This window comes from Euwallacea fornicatus, chromosome 2, assembly GCF_040115645.1.
Source record: "Euwallacea fornicatus isolate EFF26 chromosome 2, ASM4011564v1, whole genome shotgun sequence".
NCBI lineage: Eukaryota > Metazoa > Arthropoda > Insecta > Coleoptera > Curculionidae > Euwallacea > Euwallacea fornicatus.
Genome location: NC_089542.1, coordinates 3,367,474 through 3,386,427, shown reverse-complemented (window position 1 = coordinate 3,386,427; position 18,954 = coordinate 3,367,474). Strand labels below are relative to the sequence as shown.

Below are 18,954 nucleotides of genomic sequence, written 5' to 3'. Positions count from 1 at the left end.
ATTTAACATGTTAAAAAAACTCTTTTTAGATAATAGACCAGGAGCAGTCTAAAAATACTTCTGAGGCCTTGTAATTGAATTTTTCAAGGATGTCCATCCCGGTCTATGATACTGAACACACTCCTTGTTACTTCAAATCAAACTGTCAAGTATGAGAACAAAAACACCTGACTGAACGTTATCCCGTGACGTGAATTATTTGATATACAGCTGATTTTTGAAACCGAATTTCCGTTAATTTTTGATTTGAAAAGTAAATTACATTTTTATATTGAAAATACTTAGTGACGAAATTCATATTTCTTTTAACCACTAAAACCTCGTAAGTACCCTTAAAAATTTATTATTTTTCAATGTATGCAAAGTTTAAATTCTAAAGAATATCAGTAGGGACTAGGGAAGCCAGTACTGTGGTAGGAAGTTTTTTTTTCCTAATTTTTTTCCATGTGATTTTTTTGTTATAATAAATTGCGAATTGTCTGATAATGAAACTTTATTTAGCAAAGTATATTTTTCCTTGTATCTTGAAAATACTCAATATAAGAGAGTTCAGATATAAAGGATACAAGCCTGAAGAATGGAGATTTGTAAAGTACCATCGGTTAGGGGTTTATAGAAAAATGAATTTGTAGCTTTATTTATTAATTGTTTGTAGTCAAAATATGTTTGAAATAAAAAATTCTTATTTCAGACATATTAATGTTAAACTTGTGAAAAAATTGATTTGCAGTCTTCAAAGGAACTAAATTTTACATTCTTACTTTCTAGGTTGCAATGAATAAAGTCCGAAATACTGAACCAGCCACTCCCAAAAATGTGGCCCTTACTTCAATAACAACATCAACAGTAGATAAAAATAAAGTTCATAAACGAAAAAACTTTGACCTTTCCACATCTACTTTGGAGAGCTCGCTTGGTATTTTATCCTTAAACAACGTCGACCTGTCCAACATCGTCGATGTAAACAATGCAGACGGTAGTGATATCGTCGAAGAAGTCTTGAAACATCAAAGACAATTGGTCAATCAAACCCTGGAAAGAGCCTCCGGAGTTTCGGGTATTCCGTCCAGATTCCTTCGCCCCAATTTGGAACAGACAAATAGTGAGAGTAATTTAGAACATCTTCCCAATGAAAGTACTGTGAATGATAGTGATCTGATTCAAACACCAAGAAATACTTCCACTCCAAGACCTTCAGAAATAGAAGGGAGTGTGGGGACTCCCCGGGATTCAATATTTTCAAAATTTAAGGATATGTTGGACACTGGTGTTAGCACAGATAAAGCGTTTGAGGAATTTAAACAGAGTTCTCAATGTAAGCATTCATTTATGGGATTTTTAAGATCTTCTTGTGGAAGATTCTAAATCCCTCTGCTCCTTTATTTCAATAAGTCACTTTCTGACAAAGTAAAATAATTTTTCAGCTATGTCCCAATGCTTAAGTGTTGATACTGACTCATTTATCCCTGGTGATAAAGCAGAATGCAAATTACTCGCCGACGAAGTGTCATGGAGACGTAAGCACGACTTTCCACCACCTCAAACTTTAACATCATTTTGCGACAATGAAGAAATATCTTCACTTTCAATTGGAGAGTTTTTCCAACAAAAGTCGAACGGTATATCCGTTTTACAAGCGCATAGTCCTAATTCAGAGCCCATAGCTTTAGTCGATATATCTTCCTTTTCAAATCAGTCTGAGAATTGTTCTGTTATGGAAGGCGACAGTCAGTTATGTGATGGAAGTTTGAGTATCAGTGTCATTCAACAGTTGATATCAGAAGCCGCAAACGGGCCTTCGAATGTTATGGATTATCTGCTTAAGCAGAGTAGAAAACCTGAAACGAGAAAATTGAATGAACAACGAGAGTCTAGTGGGATGTTATACAGTTTGCCAGTTAGTCGGGATACGTCATACACCAGCTCATTTTCGGATAACGAAGCAGTTAGAGGTTCGTGATTGGATGGGTATACATAAAGGGTATCCAAAAAGAATGGAAACGTACAACTGTTGTCTCAAGATACATGCATTCCAGCAATCTGGTCAAAGTTTGGAAATTATGGAAAAACATAAAGAATGAACATGAATACATGAAGAATTTAAAGATATAAGAAAAAAAATCATTCCAATTAAACTAGGCAATTTCGGCATGATTTTAAAAAAATGAATCATCTGAAAAATTTTCAGAATAACTGTTGAATTCAAAATTTTGTTTTGCCTAGCTGTTTCTGTTTTAGTTCAAATTGTTCTAGCAGTTCCCGAGATAATTGAGCGTTTCCACACTTTTCTTTTACCCCTGTATATTTAGTTGCTCAAGGGAGGCAGTTGTAGTGGCCGCAAATGCGGATAAAGAGAACGTGAAACCAGAAATTGCAGTCAAAAGCAGATCAATTTTGGGCGATGTAGCAACAACTTTTGAGCAACGAGTGATCGATGATGAGTCTATCACTCCACCTTCGAGAAGCTCTAGTTCGTTGACCAGCTTACCGAATGGAAAATTGCCTATTGAGAGTACTGTTAATGAGCTTGTTTGGGGCTGTGTTAAAGTCGACAGGTAACTGGGAATTTATTATACAAAATCGCTCTAGGATTTCTTTATATCGATCAATAACAACGTTCCTAGTGAACGTTTTTCCGTAACAAATATAAATGATTTGGTATGATTTCTCATATTTTTAAGATCTGTCACGAAGCATTTTATGCTACGCAATAAAACATCGAAAACCCTGAGATTGCAATGCACAGTATCGTCGTATGACTTCAAATTAAAAAAAGACAATAGATCGGATTCGGATCATCTCAGTGCCTGCAAATTTGTCCTTCACGGGAACGAGACGAGGCCCTTAATGGTTTCATTTATGCCAACGAAGGTGGGCGCGGCTACAGATGAACTGATTTTCTCTCCCTTAGACCCCAATTTGAAACAGACCAAAAAACAATGTGTAAGACTTTGGGGATATGGAGGGTTTACTACTAATGAATATCAGAATGTCAGTAGAGATAATACAGGTATGCATTACGAAAATTCCCTTAATAAAGAATTTTTCCTCTCGCGTATCTTACAATTTGTAGTTCCATTTATTAATTTTTTTTGGAATAATGCTTCGCATGCACATGGGGTATGTAATTAGTACTTTGATCTTTATGAGATTGAACCATTATGGACAGCTCTTTAGGGTTGCGTTCTTAAGAATATCTTTTTTCTTAGTTTGTTTAACTTAGAATAGTGTACCATTATATCGTTACAAATACTTTAATCTAATATTTCCGAAAAACTAATAATTGGTTTTTAATCTACAAAGCGTATTTGAGAAAATTTTATTTCCTTTCAGGAAAGTACTGGATGTCCCTAGGCAAAATAGACAACAGGGTTGTAATGGAACAGTTCTTTATTGTCAAAAATATTGGAAATATTCCTTCATTCACATACATAAAAGTGGTGCCCAAGCACATGGTCACTTTCACTAACCTAAAGGTAGACCCGAGTTTATTTGTGTTACTTCCCAATGCAGAGAGGAAAGTGAAGGTGACTTACATGTTAACCGCAAAAGACTGCAGAATCCTAAAACAAAACTTACACGTTCTACCTGTTGTTGATATAGCGAAGCTTGAAATTGTCTCTGGAGCTGAGATTAATCGCGCAAGGTTAAGGCGCTTAAATAGGAAATGCAGTGAAAAAAATATTGCTGTAGAAGAGTTGACAAAAGCGCTTGTGGGAAAAATTGGGGGAGAATTGTTTCCTGCTGATGCGACTAAATTTAAAGAAAGTGCTGCGGCAATTACTGAGATTTTGGAAACGTTAAGCCGTGAGGAGATGGCAATTACAATAGAAGAAGATCCAAACCAAACTCTTGTAGGAGAATGTCCGGAAGATTCAGTAATTTATCAGTCTTTATGCCAGGAATTGACAATGATAGGGGACACTAGTGTTGCGCATAAGTCTTGTCATCTGGAACCGCCCTCATTAGTCTTATATCGGCCCGGTAAGATTCAGGACTGCATTTTTCTTATTTCGGAATCAACTAAGAAACTGCACTTTGAAGTCACTTGTAGCCCCAATACGGGGTTACATATAAGACCAAGTGTGGGTGAGTTATATCCAGGAAAAACAGCGGAACTTATAGTCAAATTGTCGAGAGAGGATCCTGTTCCTTATTTTAAAATAGCTATTTACGTAGAAAATGACGTTTTAGAAGCCGAAGTTAGAGTATTGGAGTTTAAATCTTCACAGAACCGTTTTTTAGATGGAGAGGATTGATTAATTGTTTTAGGTTGTGATGTTTTTTTGAGGATGTACTTAATTTTACCAATTTGCTTTAATTACACGCTAGGAAAAAATCCATTTCCATCCAAATTTCAAAGCTTCTCCGAAAAAAATTATTTTAATTAGAAACAGGAATCGGATAAATTCATGAAACAGTGGTTGTTGAACGGTATCAGACGTATATTCGAGTAGCTTGGAAATTCCAGAGAATAGCATAGAAGTAGAACGACGAGCTCTGACCATGGCATTACTTCAAACTTGAGTTTAATATTGTCTTGCATATTACTTATCTTAAACTATAGGATGTCGCTTAATGATCTTTATAAAATTCTACAATAGACTCTTCAAACTTTTAGACTAAGGCTAAGTTGGTCAAATCCTGGAGTATCTGCGTCAGTAATCGCGAAAAAGGGATAGAATTTTGTACAGACCAGTTAGAGGCACCCTGTATACGCTATTTTATTTATATATTATGAAGAATATTGCCTTTTCTTGTCCGGTATGTTAATCCTAATTGGCCGAGCGCGACAAGAAATACGTTGATAATGGTAATTTATTTGTTTGCTCTGTTTCTTTAATATAATATCGTTATTTTTGAATTATTGTTGTCTTTTGTTGTTATCTCGGGACACTTTAACAAGTTGGTTGCCTTTACATAAATAACCGGGAATTATTGTGTTGTGATAAAAAAATAAAATAAAAATAGAAAAACTTATTAGTTGTTAACCTTTATTTAGTTATAATAATTACAGTAATGTAAACAGTATGTAACAACTAACCATTAAGTTTTTAATACACCTTATCTTACGTATGCAGGTAGAATTGGGTAACATAACAATGGTCAGTTCGTTATTTAAATCCGCTTACGTCTATAAAACAAAAATGTTATTTACATACAATTCTACTTGAAAAGTCAAAATGTAGTGTAATATAGCACCGAAGTTTAAATTGTATTATCCTGAAATTAATCTTGAAAAATAGAAAGTTAGAGGTAAACGTTCCTTAAATCTAAACAAATTCTATTTCCTTTTCACTAGGACCTCAAGCATAACGAAAAAGAAACAAAATTGCAGTTTTTACATAGTTCTAGGATATAAGGCACAAATTCTACGAAAAAATGTAGTGTTAGAAAATCTCTTGAGAATTTAACTTTAGAGCTAAACTTGAGAGATGTAACGAAACAGTTTGTGTCGATCTTATTAGTAGAGTAATGGCACTTTTAAGACACACAAATGCAATTTTTAATATTAATGGACGGTAGTTGTAATGGCTTACTATGGAATTATCACAGAAGGTAAAATTCTACTTTTTCGATTTTTTAAACCATCCAGCGGTTTTTTCAGTGTCTCGCGGCATCGAAATTGATCTAGAGACGTCTCTTCCTTCGTTCCGTGATTTCCTGGCGATGGATTCCACTGAGTGGCTTTTAGTCGGCATTCGTCGCTCTTCTTTTTGGTTTAAGTACCTCGAGTTTTCACGTGGCAATTTATCTTTTTTCTTGAAGAGAGTCGACGTTGAACCTGGAAGAATTAAATAGAGAGAATAGAGAATGTGCTTTACTATTAAAGATATTGTCGATATGGTATAAAAGCTAAAAAGCCAAAATAAAGCAAAATAAAATAAAAATCAGAAAATAGATTTATGGATATAATAAATTAAAAATAATGCAAACAAGTAATTAATACAATAAAATAATGTCTAAATCTCAATATTATAGAAAACCTTTGCCACTTAACAAGTCTTACACGCCCATCACACACGGAAAGATCTTTCTCACCTCAACTAAAGAAAGTGATACTTCCACTTTCGGCAATTGTTGAACAAATAACTAATATGAAAAGTGCTTTTGAGGCTCTAGTTGTGCAATGCATTATGTATGTCCCACATACCTCGTGAAACTTCCTCTTTAGATTGTCTAGCTAAATTCTCCTTACTCCTGGATTTTCTATTCAATGACTGTTGATAGTTATTCCTTCTGCTCTCTTGAGCCTTCCTTTTCAGCGTGGAGCTTTCGTTACGACTGGAGGTATTCCTGGGTGTTCTTTGCTCGTATTTGCCGTTTTTCGATCCCTTGTTGTATTGGGTGTAGTCAATATCCAAAGCGTCTCGTTGATTGCGAGGTTTCCACGGTGCTAACACGGAAAACGATCTGCTCAGTGTTTTGACTTGAGGCTGAATGAGGCTTGATCCGTTAGAGGTGAGGTCTTCTCTGGATATGGCGCGAGAGCTAGTGCGAAGATACTCTGGTCCGGGAATATCTCCAACTGGAAAAAACGAATTTAGGTATAAGAATATAGTGGAGTATTGCTACGGATGTTATTCTGAGCCGACTCAGGACGGAAATTGATATCCATTTACTGAATCGAAGTTCTAATTGTATAGAAAAAATTATTTATAGTTTGGGTTTTAGTATGTGTCATACTGTGCGTTTGAAAAAAAAATTAGATCAAGCGGGCTTTGGAACTATTTCACACCGAGCCCGTATGTCTTTGATATGTTCTATGTAATCTCGAACATAAACCACTAAACTTAGTCTCACTTAAATACGACTCCGTTTAGCTATATTATATGTTGGATTTTATTAAAACCAGTCTTTTTCAACGCCCCGCGTACTTGTGTGTTGTTTAGTTAAAGTTTTCTAAGTGCTAAAAACAATGTTTACATTCAGGTAAAAAACCTTCAATATTGAGTCTTATTTTCGAAACGGACAGTTCATCAACAGAGACTGGACTTTTGAAATTCAACCCTGTCTTTTCAGCATTTGTCGTAAATGGGGTAAGTAAATAAATATTAATTAGATTTGTTTATTTCATGCTTTCTTGACCGCTAGTAAAGATTAAAGTTAAAAGTGAAGGTAACTTTATTGGTTTATCTTCGACGTTACGTAGAACATATCAAAGACATACGGGCTCGGTGTCAAATAATTCCAAAGCCTACTTGACCGAAATTTTTTTAAAACTCATGGTAGATACGAATTGTATGTATCAAATCAATTCAAGATCAACATAAAATATGATCAATGGCCGAAATAAAGTTATTACCGCGTATGTTTTTCTATGCAACTGGCAATAAGTGAAAATTGACTTTACAGCATCAATTTATTTTTATAAACGATAGAGGTTTGTGCGTGATTGGACCAACTAACCTGGAATTTGACATAAAATGCTGTATGTAATGCTTAAGTAATAGTGTTTTATTCGACTCATCCATTTATGGGCCCGCACATAAGCCGTAAACACTTTAAATTACGTAGTTATTATATAAATATCATCCTACCGTACCTTTTTCCATACTATGTACATGACTTTTTAATGAGTGTAAGCGAGAGACAATTAGGTGATTGATAAATGCGAGAGAGAGAGAGAGAGAGAGAGAGAGAGGGAGGCTACTGTGTCCCCTTCCATTGTCAACGATCGGCTATCGTTGTTGATTTGCAAACAGTAAGTCTTTATCCGAGGATGGATGTAGTTTTATGCGATTTTGGAGGACGTAAATTACTCCCATACATGTAAATTTGGAGGCATTTATCGAGAACAAATTTCATGATAAATTTTAATGTAGCCTTACTTGTACAAGCTCCGCGATGGAAATGGTATTTTAGAACGTATCAATTGAAAAACACCCTTTCTGTAACATAAACTGTCCTCGGATTAAGGCCTACTATTTCTAAGTCAACGACGGTAGCCTGTCCCTTACGCTTATCAATGGCCTAATTGCCTCTTGCTTGCATTCGCTAAAACTCCATGTCCATAGCGGCGAAAAAGGTAGTATGTTTAAAATCTAAGCTATTGTGTTAAATTATCTGTTTTCGTAAGATAGGGTATCTCAAAAAAATGGGCGAAGTTATGACTCAGTTATTTATGAACAGATTTTGACGAACTAAAAACCAAATGAAATGAAAATTTTCAAACTACTAAGCAACGACAAAGTTGATTATATTAATTCAACTTTTGCTTTAGATGTCAATTTTAGAATTTCAACTACAACTTCACATTTTTTTTGTGGAAAATAATTTTCTGAAGTTGATGATGTATGGTAAGTTAATATTAAAACAATTTTCAACTAAAAAAATTTAACTGCGGCGAAAAGTTTTCGATGGAACACTTTGCATAAGATACAGACCGGTAGCAGCATGTAGATAAACAATGCTTCTTTGAGACTGTTGGCTACTGTCGCCTTCTGTAGAACTCTCTACCGAACTAAGATCAGGACGTTTGTTGCGTCTTCGTCTGTCATCTCGGTGTTTGGCCTCGTGATTGTATCGGCTGTTTGGGGATATCGGAGGTTTCAGACTGGTCCTGCTTCCTTTAAGGTCGCTTCTATAAGGGGAAAATTAAATAAAAAATTTGGGATAGTAAAGTCTTTGAGTGTTTGGAATTAGAAATCCAGACCAAGTTCATCCCTGTCAGCTGATTTTAAACCAAAAGGATTAGCTGACTATCATTGGAGATCTATCCGATAGGGTGAGAATCAGCGGATATTGATCAATACGATCGAGATAATAATTCCGGTGATAATCAGGGTGCGTTTTCTTACCGGTGGGTTTCTGAGATATTGTTCAGCGACTTATACTCAGCCTTCCTCCCCAAAACAGAAGTAACCTTTCTTTTCTCTTCGGCGATATTGTGTAAATCTCTAGTAGATTGACTCCTCAAACCAGACCTCTTCTTTGGACCGGTAATCCCTCTAACACTGTCCCCATTGGACTCCTGATCGGTGTCCCCGAAGAAGCGAAGATTGCTCGCGGACGAAGATAATTTCGATCGTGTGCCTACAGTAATCTCATCTTCAGTGCTTGTGATGTTCCCATCTTTGTGACGCTTCTCCGATCGTTTCTTGGTGAGACGATCAAGCGATTTAAACCAGCTGCCGTGAGTTGATTCGGACCTTTTTGGGACATCTCTGACGGGACTAGGGGTCGACAGACGTCTTCTGTTTTTGTAATCTGTGCTCGCCTAAAAAGACAAAGCGCTTTGTTTAACAGTGAAATTGCAACGTACAAAAAGGTTAAAAAAACAAGCAGATATAAATCTTATCAGACGTATGTTGCAGGACATGGCCACTAATAACCTATTATTTGCAGAAAACCGGCAGGGGCCCATCCACTTTAGAATGGTCTTTTTAATAGCCTCAGTAATGAGGGTTCCTTGTAAGTGGGATTTTGGGCAGTTTGGGCCGGGCTATATTTACATAAAAAATGTGACGAATCCTGATGGCAGGTAAAGAGTTTTGTTATAGTGCTTTAAGCGCACATAAACGATATTTACCTTATGTTTATGGATGAGTAATAAAGCCACTGCCCGTACCAGCATCAACAGTCGCCATCTAAATGCCCGAGGAATTTGAATCTTCTTATAAGCAAGACAATTTACTTATAAGAGGATTTTTAATACGACCATCTACGCGTTTCAAGGTTTTCGAGCCGATTGTAATTAGATAACATTGTTTAAAGATGGGCACTTAATCGACCAAGAACAATGCGACGGCATTGCGAAGCTCCGGAATTCCATTTTTTCCAACCTTTGAGTTGCCGATCCGTATTGGGTTCGATTTTTCACTTTCTGAAAGAATTCTATTAAGAGTAAATTAAGATGGATATGCAGATCTAGAGAGACTCTCAAGGAAACACGCCCACCGTCTGGTATTTCATCCACGGACACTAACATTTATTAAAATTAAGTTCACCAATAAGAGAGTTTGCGTCTATGTAAATTGTATAGTCTTGTCAATAATCATGGGTAAACTAAACTTGAACTAAACTAAACCTAATCTAAACTAAAAAAAAACTTGATGGTAACTAGAACATCCGTTAATAAATAAACCGGGATAATTATCCGTGCATCCGAAAAAATGTTGGTAATATACGGATAACGTGAATCAAACTGATTTCAATTCTAACTAGGCGAATTAAAAGCGACATACGGTTGATATTGGGAAAATCTTAGAGTTATGAAGGATAATCCACAGATCGTTTCAGCGCTATGGGATCGAATTTCTAGGAATTGTTCAGTGCAACAATAGAAGACATCTATAAATGCCCCCCTAAGCGCTGCTACATTCTGATACTTTAAAACAGTTATGTGCAATTTATTTTTTCAAATTTTTGTACGTTGCATTTTGATTTATTTGTGTAAAATAACGCTATAGTAATTGTTTAAAATGTTGTCCTTGAACTTCATTGCACATATTTAAACGACGTACGAGGCTTCTGCGTCCTTGACGAAAAATGTTTTGATTTGATCGTCAATTTGAACGACTTCAAATGTCGCAGTAATTCGTATAATTAGGTCTTGCGCTGTTTCCACTGGCGTTTCATAAACCAGAGACTTTACATGTCCTGACAGAAAGAAATCGAAAGGTGTTAGATCGGGTGACCTAGGGGGCCACGGAACTGGACCACCTACGCCGATCCAATTTTACTCGAATTAACGATCCAAATACTGACGGGCTTGAACAGAAAAGTGTGCAGGCGCACCATTATGTTGCAGCCACATTTGCTGTCGAACCCTTAATAGGACGTTTCAAGCAGTTGCGGCTTGAAAATAAATAAAATAACTTGATAAAATACATTTTTGTACGTAACACTTTTAAAGCATCACAAGTCTGTAACGCCTTAGAGAAACATTTGCGAACACGGGTTTTTATATTTAGATGTCTTTTATTGTTGCACTGAGCAATCTCTAGAAATTTGATTCTGTAGTAAGTTCATAACTTTAGAGCTGGAAAAAGTGTGGGTCATATAAAGAGTACAAACTCTACAGATTTGCTTACGAAGAATGCTGGACGTAAAGGGGGGAAAATTCATTTTTCGATAAAATGAGTTAAAGGGGGCAGCATCTAATCGTAATGCTTACAGAATTAAGGGTGGGTGTAAAGATGCACCACTGTTAAAATTATGTTAAAATGCACCCAATACAAGGGAAAGAGTTTGGCTCGTCAAATGAGAAAAAGAATTGGTCATATTTTAAAGAGTTATTGCTTTTTTGAATTTGTGTTACCATTGTTTTCATTTAATGCTACGGTTTTAATACCTGTCGGTTTTCTGTTTTTTTTTTCCAATTTTTGTACTATACTTGCTAGAGTAAATGCGTTCAAGGAAGCCAGAGTTTGAGGCTAGAGACCGATATCGTTAGGAAATTAAAGGTGTGAAACTTACAGTTCACATGCAGACGTCTATCAAAATCATTAGAAGTGTATGGCTAGTTTTTAAATACCTTGAAGGTAACTGAAAAATACCATTATAATTTAAATAATGCTCTCGAGAATAAAGGCAAGATTTCTTGGACTTGAGTGTAACTCAAGGAAATCTGGATAGCACAAAAGTAAAAGGTAAAAGATACATTGATATAACTCCTGTAAATTTATAGTTTGAAGTAAATTTAAGGTGATTTTTACTTTACGGTAAAATAAATCGCCGGTTTCAATATTCGATGTCAAGATAGATTGAGTTTGAGTTCCTGTTTCACCTAATTGTACCTCTAATAGATAATGATTTCTTAAGGTAGAATTTAGTCAGTGAATTATTTTGAGCAATCTCGCATTGTAAAATAAAATGTTGCTGCAGTTTCGAAGTCTGATTGAGTATTTTCATGGATATTGATCATTTAACATATTTTTGTAATTTGCCCAAACTGGAATAATCTCTACGTTCATGACATTTCAATCGATTTTTATACTTACTTGGCCATTACGTAAACTATTTGCTTTTGTTTTCTGGGTGGTACCACTTTTGTCTTTCTTCTTATCTCTTGTGAACAAAGCTTTCATCTGCAACATGAATATTAATTTAATCTAAAACTTCCTCTTCTATCGCTATAAATGAACCTTCTCTAATCCGCTTTTCTTTTCCGGTTTGGGTGGTTTCTTTTCGGAAACCTTTATAACGGTTCTGTCGATATCCTTGTCCAACCTGGGATCGAAATGCGATCCATCGTCGATACTCCTTTCTCGAGGTACATATTTGCTTCTATTGTTTCGATAAAATTCGTCTCTCGAATTGATATCTGAATCGTAGTCCCTTCTGGACTTTCGGAAGATATTTTCGGAAGTGTGATTCTTTTCGTTGGCGATTAATAATGAACTGGCGAATCCTGTAGCAAAGAATCAACCATGAGATGTAAACATTTTTAAATCTACAAAACGTTACCTTCGTCCTCACTCTCATTATAAAGATCGCGATGTCTTGGAGTTCTGGCATGAACCTTATAATTCTCAGTGCTATCCCTCCTAAAGTCATTCTCAATCCCTGAGTCCACCAATCGATCCGTTCTCCTATCACTCTCCTCTCTATTCAAAAACCTCTCGGATCTAAACCTCTGGGCATTGCCACTTTCAAATCGATCTTCCCTGGGCAAAGACCCATGGAAGGAACTGCCGAATGGTTGGGCTCTTTGATGGATCTCTGGCGTGGATCTATAAATGCTTTTGTCCTTGATTAGGTTCGGCTTTTCCTGGACATAGCGACAGCGACTGTGACTAGAATCAAAGCGCTGGTTCTCTGGTGAGGACCGGTAGTCGCTGGGCTGATAATCAAAGCTTTTTGGTTCGTTATCGGACAGTTCGTATTTGAAGCCACTGGGGGAGTCTCGTGGATCGCCGAAGAACTTTTTTGTCCGTGTTTCAAAGTGACTGGAAAAAAACTTCAGATGAGGCAACGAAAATGAGTTGTTATGCCTGAAATATCACCTTTCACCAAAGACATCCTTCTTGGTCTCTGAGACATACTTCTCCTTGTACCCTACAGGGCTGGTAGAGCCGCCCCTGTAATACCTAGAAGATTTCTCCGTAACAAGCACATTTTTTCTTGGAGGTCTACTTGGAGGGCAATACTCGGGGGAGGGTGAGTTTTTGTCGGTGATTCTGCGATTGATTCTCGACTCTAAAAGGTCTCTTCTGGCAGATAAATCACTGCGTCCCAGCCCATTATCTCCATTAATATTATCGGGCTCTGTTAAACTTTCCCGACGTTTCGCATCCATGCCATCTCCGCGCCCCCTCTCCATTATTCCATTGTAACTGGACGAAAATCCATTTAACTGAGCGGGGCTTCGATATTTGGGCATGATAGGGCTTTCGGCTTTGTATTTATCTATCTCGTCAATAAGTTTTTCAGTTTCGCTTTGGTAACTCTCGAACTGTTCATCTCCAAACTGAGTAAACTGCTTCTCTGAGTCATATTTTCTGGTGTTGAACCCTGAGCTGTCTTCTCCGCCGAGTCCTTCGTCGGAGTCGGAGTGAGGTTGTCTTCTTCCGTTATATGCTTTGTGAACTGTTTGTTTTTCGTTATCTAAAACAAAAAAATAGTTTAATGTCCTCAATAATTGATTATTGTGAACTATTTCTACCTTTGGCTCCGCAGACCACCTGCGCATATATGACAGGTTTGGTGAAATCCCTGGGCAAGTCTTCGTTGGATCTGTGTTTATCGGGGCTGATACCTCTCGTATACGAAAATGGTTGATTATTGTTATGCTGCACTGATATGTTGGGCATTATTAATACGTTTGTTCTGGTGGGAGGTGGTGAAGAACAAGAATCACTGCTCAGTCGTTTGACTATGTTGTTGACCGTTTTACCTGAAAATTAAAAGTTATTTATTCCAAGACGAGTAAATCTTAACTGGTATTGACAATGGCAACCTCAGTTGTAGGTGGAAAAGTATTAAACAGATAGTTTAGAAAGGATAATTACTTACCTTTAGTAAGGGGAAGCTTCTCAGCTGGTTTCTGACTGCTATGGATCATTTCTGGAGATTTATTGATTTGAATCTCCTCAATAACACACTGAATGGCCGGAGACACAAATTTGGTTTCTTTCGGTTGCAACTCTTTGACTATCACTTCTGAGTCGCTCTTCTCGCTATCAACGAGAGCTTCCGGCAAATTGTTGGTAATATCATTTTTCCGATTCTCTTTAGTCTCACTGCTCTTCAACTTCTTATGTGTTAAAGATTTCAGTTTCTTCCCAAAACCAAATTTCAGTTTATGTTTCTTTTGACTCGACACGTTCTGTGCTTTATCTACGTCAATAATTATGGGCTGAGGCCCCTTTTTAGATGCAGAAGAGGTGATTCTAATTCCAGTTTCTCTGTAGAGTTCTTCATCGACTTCATCGATGTAATTCTTCAGCTGTTCTGTGACACTTTCTTGTTGGTCCTGTCCTATTGGAGTTGAGGGCTGAAATAATTTTCCAAATGATATTAGAAATATAAATCTTCATACACGTACTCAACAGATATTACCTGTATTATTTGCTGGGGAGATTCCTTATTTGGGGCAAAATAATCTTCTCTCTGGGTCACTTCAATAATCGGTGACAACTGTTTCTTGCTGCTAGTAACTTTCCTGGTACACTCCTCACCATCACTCTCTGGTCGGTATTGAACTCTGGAATTAGAGTCAACAGGACCAAAGGCCTTCGACCTCAAAGAAGAGGCGTCGCTGATGCTTCGTCGAAGGTTAGATTTTTTAGGCTTAGTACTTGGTTTATGGAAAATATCAAAAATAGAGGATTTCGAGGTAGCGTTCTGATTTGGTGTTGTAGCAAAGGTACGCGGCGGCTTCTTTGGGGGTTGCAGTTCGTTTGATCCGCGTCGTTTCAGTGCACGTCGATCTAGGGACGTGGAAGGGTAGTCGGTGGCAGCTTCTTTGCTTTTCTTTCTTGAAGGGAGAGTAAAGAATTTGTCTGGAATAGCACCTGAAATATAAAGAAAATGTTTGGTTAGTTAGGTTTGTTACGAAAAGGTAGCAGGATCTTATGAAATAGGATTTATGTTTAGGAAAAAATCTAGATTTTGATTTAGAAACTTGAATAGAAGACGTTGAAAATGAAGGTTCAAATTCAAAGCTCACCATTGGGACCTTCCTTCATTTATCTAACATGGATTTTTAGGATTCAATAGGAGCCAAGCTGATTTCTCAGCTCCGCTTCATTCGCAATTTTCTTTGTAACACTTACCCCTATCACTAGCGACGCACCCTACATTATCAGCTTGTCGAATTACTTTGGCCGCTTCTTCGGCGAGCTCCTTCTTGGATCTTTTTACCCGTTGTTTTCTAATGGGCGATGTCAGGACAGTATCTCCATTTATGCCAGTTACTACTCCGGACGCTTTAGTATTTTCCCGGGGCACTGAAATAAAAGAAAATTACCGTTAGACTAATGCAACAGTATATTTGTAGTATTGGACTAAGGTAACGGCACAATCATGTTGAGATATTATTGATGATTAATCTTAAGGTGCCTTCCAAGTTTTATAGTCTTTCGCAAAGGCTAAAAGAAACATGTGTCCGGTATAATCTTGTTGAACTGCAATCAGTGAATCTCACGATTTTTTCCATGTTCAAGGCACTGTTCGTCAGTGGTATATTAACAATCAAATACGATATATTTTATTGATTGAAGAATCCAAAAAGAACAGAGAATGTGGTGGAAAAGAAGTGTCGGACACATCAACAGGTCGTTTTTACCTTAATCCTTGGGGTAGTGTATGAAACGGAAAAAGCTCTGTATTTAGGAAATAACGATTCCTATGTTTCTCAATTATTAATTCTCTCTCAACTGTTGCGTATCATTATTTTCATCGAAAACAAAATTAGCCTAGTCAGCAATAATAAAATCTAAATTACAAAATAGCTAATTAACCGAATGTCCGATACGGAGATTGCCAATTTTTCAGTTGGTTGCTTCCGATAATTATAAAGCTGAACTTTATTGATTAAGGAATATAATTCGTGTAGTGTTGTGAGAATAATTCTATACAATCGAAAAGACAATGGCTGCAACTTGTGTTGAACAATTTGAAGGTACACGCCCATGGGATTGTCTAGGACTAGATTTAGCAAAATTAATTTAGGATAAACGTGACTTAAATAATTTACACGTTATGCTTCAGTAGAAGTATCCTTAATCAAAGCGAGGATACATTTAAGATGCTTTTTTTCCATTTAGCTAACTTCTTATAGGTGTAAAAATCATGGTGGTCAAATTCGGTTTTTCTATTAAACGATGGTACAAGCAAATCGGTAAGCTTTTCAATGTGATATTAAACAGAATTTTCTTTCTACACAGGGTGTGTCTTAATGAGTGGTAAAGAAGGAAATGAGTGAATCATGAGTTTGTGTTAAGAGCAATTTAGAACGTGGCTTTATATGACATTTTTGTCTTAAAATTAGCTCAAGATTCATCCGTTTCATTTTTTGCCATCCATTTACAAACATTCTGTAGATATCAACTTCCCTAGAGGTACCACGACGAGGCCAAATCCTCCTTGGGACTAACTGCAGGTCACTCGTCCCTGCCCCATGCGTTTGCCGCTCTTCATACATATGTTAATGACGTTACTGTGTTTCGTATAAACAGTTTTCGTGATTTAGATTTTTTTTTCTAGTATTTAATTCATAAATTAATGGTTCTTCATGTCTTTATTCTTTACCCGCCTTTGTTACGCCAGATTCTTTTATTTCAATCCAAAAACATACATTTTTCGAGACGCCACTGGTCATATTTTATGTTGACCTTACATTGATTTGATGCATATGATGTATATGTATGACGCATATGCAAAGATCCAAACTACAAACTAAACTTATTTTAGATTAATTCATCAGTGTCCATCTAAAGTGTGTAATAGTTGACCCTCATTTCATGAATTTACTTATTAAATAAACGATAATTGTTACCTTAATGTATAATTTTTTTTCAAAATATTTAACACAAACTGCGAATTTATCAAGCGTAGTTACGTAGTTTACATTGAATAATCATCAACAATATGCCAAGGTTTCGTGTAGGTCCTCACTGTATAATTACCACGAATTGGGCTTATTTGATAACATCATTATAATTGAATTTTTACTAATCGATTTGGAATACTCACAAAGACAACAATTCGTGCTAATGTACTTATTCATGTTTCCTGATGAGCAGCTTATTCATTAGCATTGCTTAATGAATATAATTATTTTTTACCGTAAACTTTGGCATGTAAACGCATAACTTAAGAAATTGTTTTTTCCAAAACTTTAACAATGAGCAAATCGACCATTAAAGTCACTCAACTATATCTATCGGGTTTTACAATATTTGCACATTTATTCTTACAGGAAAAATTTCACAATCTGCAGTTTACATAGATCTTATCGGTCAAGACAATAGACGTTTAGCACACCCAGAAGTAAAAGTGCCAAACAGCCACCTCATTGTCCAAATATACAGGGTATTTATTGAGAACTTGTAGAAACTTTAAAGAATGGATCTTTGACTAATTTTGAAATAAAAAGTTAATATGAGCATGAGTCCGTATCGGGTTGGCTCTTAAGATACAGACCTTCACATTTTTTTTGTTTAGTGTTTTGATTATATTTTTTTCAATAATATGCTAATTTAACGAACTTCGTGATATCGGTGATAAAAAATTTAAATATTTAGTAAGTCATTTGTTTAATGTTAGAGGGCTCCATATACAAGGGTTATTAATGCGATACAGTACGGAGTATATTGTGGCCGAAATGCGACTCTTTCAAAAAGTTTAACTTTTGAACTATATGAGCATCTATTATAATCACATTTAAAATTCTTTTCATATCATACAAGGATCCGTAAAAGTACTAAAAATATTAAAGTAATGTTTTTTTTTAATACAACCCCCCGTATATTATTGCATCTTTTGATTCTCCGATCAATAGAAGTGTTTGTCTTAATAAGGTTTAGAATACCTAAAAATTAAGGTTTTTTAGATAATTTGAATTTCACAAAATTTAACGTAATTTTTATGTTTTAAATAGTTACGAAGTATTTAAGTTATGTAAGCGTAATTAACGATGAAGTGTCATAATAGATCATATTCGATATCCCAGTTATAATAAATGTGCCATGTTGTACACGGTGTCCAAATATTAAAACTAATCAAGTAAGAACTTTAAGTGACAGTAACTTATAGGGCGCCACATACAGCTTTGTATCTGGATTTAAATAACCACTACTTACAATTTGGCGCTGAAAGCTGCTTAAAAAAAAATGGTTTAAATTTAAACCTGCGTTGGAAGTTTGAAAGTTGAACGCCTTTTGTTAATTTTTACTTTTTTCTAGTTTTCACTAATATGGTGAGAGTACTTTGTAAAGTGATATTTTAATATAGCACAAGGAGCTAGATAATGTATTTTTTCGGCTTGTTTTTCAAAAACGGCTGCTTTCAGCGACCTACACTAAGAGCTATGGTTATTTAAATGCTCGTACAACACTGTATGTGGCGCCCTCTAACATTAAACAAAAAACTACGTAAACATTTAAGTTTCTTTTCACCGACGCTTCCAGTATCTAAAATTTCAGCCAATCAACACGTTATTGTACAAAAATATAATTAAAAAGTCGAACAAGATTTTTTTTAAGCCCTATATCTTGAGTACCAAGTCAGTACGGACCCATGTTCGTACGAACGTTTTATTTTAAAATTAATAAAAAATTTACTCCTTAAAGTTTGTGCAAGTACTTAATAAACATCCCGTATATGTAAGTGATCTGCTCTGGAAAGCTTATGTCTTTTATTAAAGTTGAAGCTGAGCGGGTACGAGAAGGAATGTCTATTCATGCATCATTTCTCTGTTTCATACCTACACGTTTCACACTTAAAATTCCAAAGTAAACGCTGGACTGAACAGTTCCCAAAGCTTGACATATCACGTACGTACAC

General features: G+C 36.0%; 3 protein-coding genes and 1 long non-coding RNA gene across 12 annotated transcripts in view; 3 read left to right on the top strand and 1 right to left on the bottom strand.

Moving 5' to 3' along the window:
- The first annotated feature begins 182 nt into the window (after positions 1–182).
- Positions 183–4,864, top strand: spd-2 (spindle defective 2). Of its 6 annotated transcripts, none has more exons than XM_066294873.1 (7): positions 191–322; positions 391–413; positions 769–1,315; positions 1,425–1,952; positions 2,327–2,555; positions 2,682–3,010; positions 3,334–4,864. In XM_066294873.1, exons 3-7 carry the CDS (start codon positions 775–777, stop codon positions 4,257–4,259), a joined length of 2,553 nt encoding a protein of 850 aa, XP_066150970.1. In that variant the 5' UTR covers positions 191–322; positions 391–413; positions 769–774; the 3' UTR covers positions 4,260–4,864. The 6 variants fall into 6 exon arrangements, with proteins under 6 accessions (XP_066150953.1, XP_066150944.1, XP_066150970.1 ...); XM_066294864.1 differs by having other exon boundaries at positions 191–326; XM_066294856.1 differs by lacking the exon at positions 391–413 and having other exon boundaries at positions 183–322.
- Positions 4,865–4,977: 113 nt separating this feature from the next.
- blo (bloated) overlaps positions 4,978–18,954 on the bottom strand; it is an 87,015-nt gene continuing 73,038 nt past the window's right edge. For all 4 annotated transcript variants that reach the window (XM_066294728.1, XM_066294738.1, XM_066294748.1 and 1 more), the window contains 12 exons: positions 15,222–15,395; positions 14,506–14,960; positions 13,960–14,440; positions 13,610–13,840; positions 12,951–13,551; positions 12,412–12,893; positions 12,090–12,355; positions 11,946–12,032; positions 8,802–9,220; positions 8,388–8,584; positions 6,155–6,529; positions 4,978–5,785 (listed from right to left, as the gene is read on the bottom strand). In XM_066294728.1, coding sequence (XP_066150825.1) covers positions 5,568–5,785; positions 6,155–6,529; positions 8,388–8,584; positions 8,802–9,220; positions 11,946–12,032; positions 12,090–12,355; positions 12,412–12,893; positions 12,951–13,551; positions 13,610–13,840; positions 13,960–14,440; positions 14,506–14,960; positions 15,222–15,395 — 3,986 coding nt within the window. In that variant the 3' untranslated portion in view covers positions 4,978–5,567. The remainder of the gene's footprint in view (positions 5,786–6,154; positions 6,530–8,387; positions 8,585–8,801; positions 9,221–11,945; positions 12,033–12,089; positions 12,356–12,411; positions 12,894–12,950; positions 13,552–13,609; positions 13,841–13,959; positions 14,441–14,505; positions 14,961–15,221; positions 15,396–18,954) is intronic.
- The window catches only part of LOC136346108 (inward rectifier potassium channel irk-1-like), an 89,865-nt gene continuing 77,669 nt past the window's right edge, over positions 6,759–18,954 (top strand). Inside the window, exon 1 of the mRNA XM_066295010.1 lies at positions 6,759–7,040. Within this exon, the coding sequence (XP_066151107.1) occupies positions 7,036–7,040 (5 nt within the window). The 5' untranslated portion in view covers positions 6,759–7,035. The remainder of the gene's footprint in view (positions 7,041–18,954) is intronic.
- On the top strand, positions 15,922–16,950 carry LOC136346159 (uncharacterized). The gene is made up of 2 exons (XR_010733261.1): positions 15,922–16,069; positions 16,229–16,950. It is a non-coding gene; the product is annotated as an uncharacterized lncRNA (long non-coding RNA).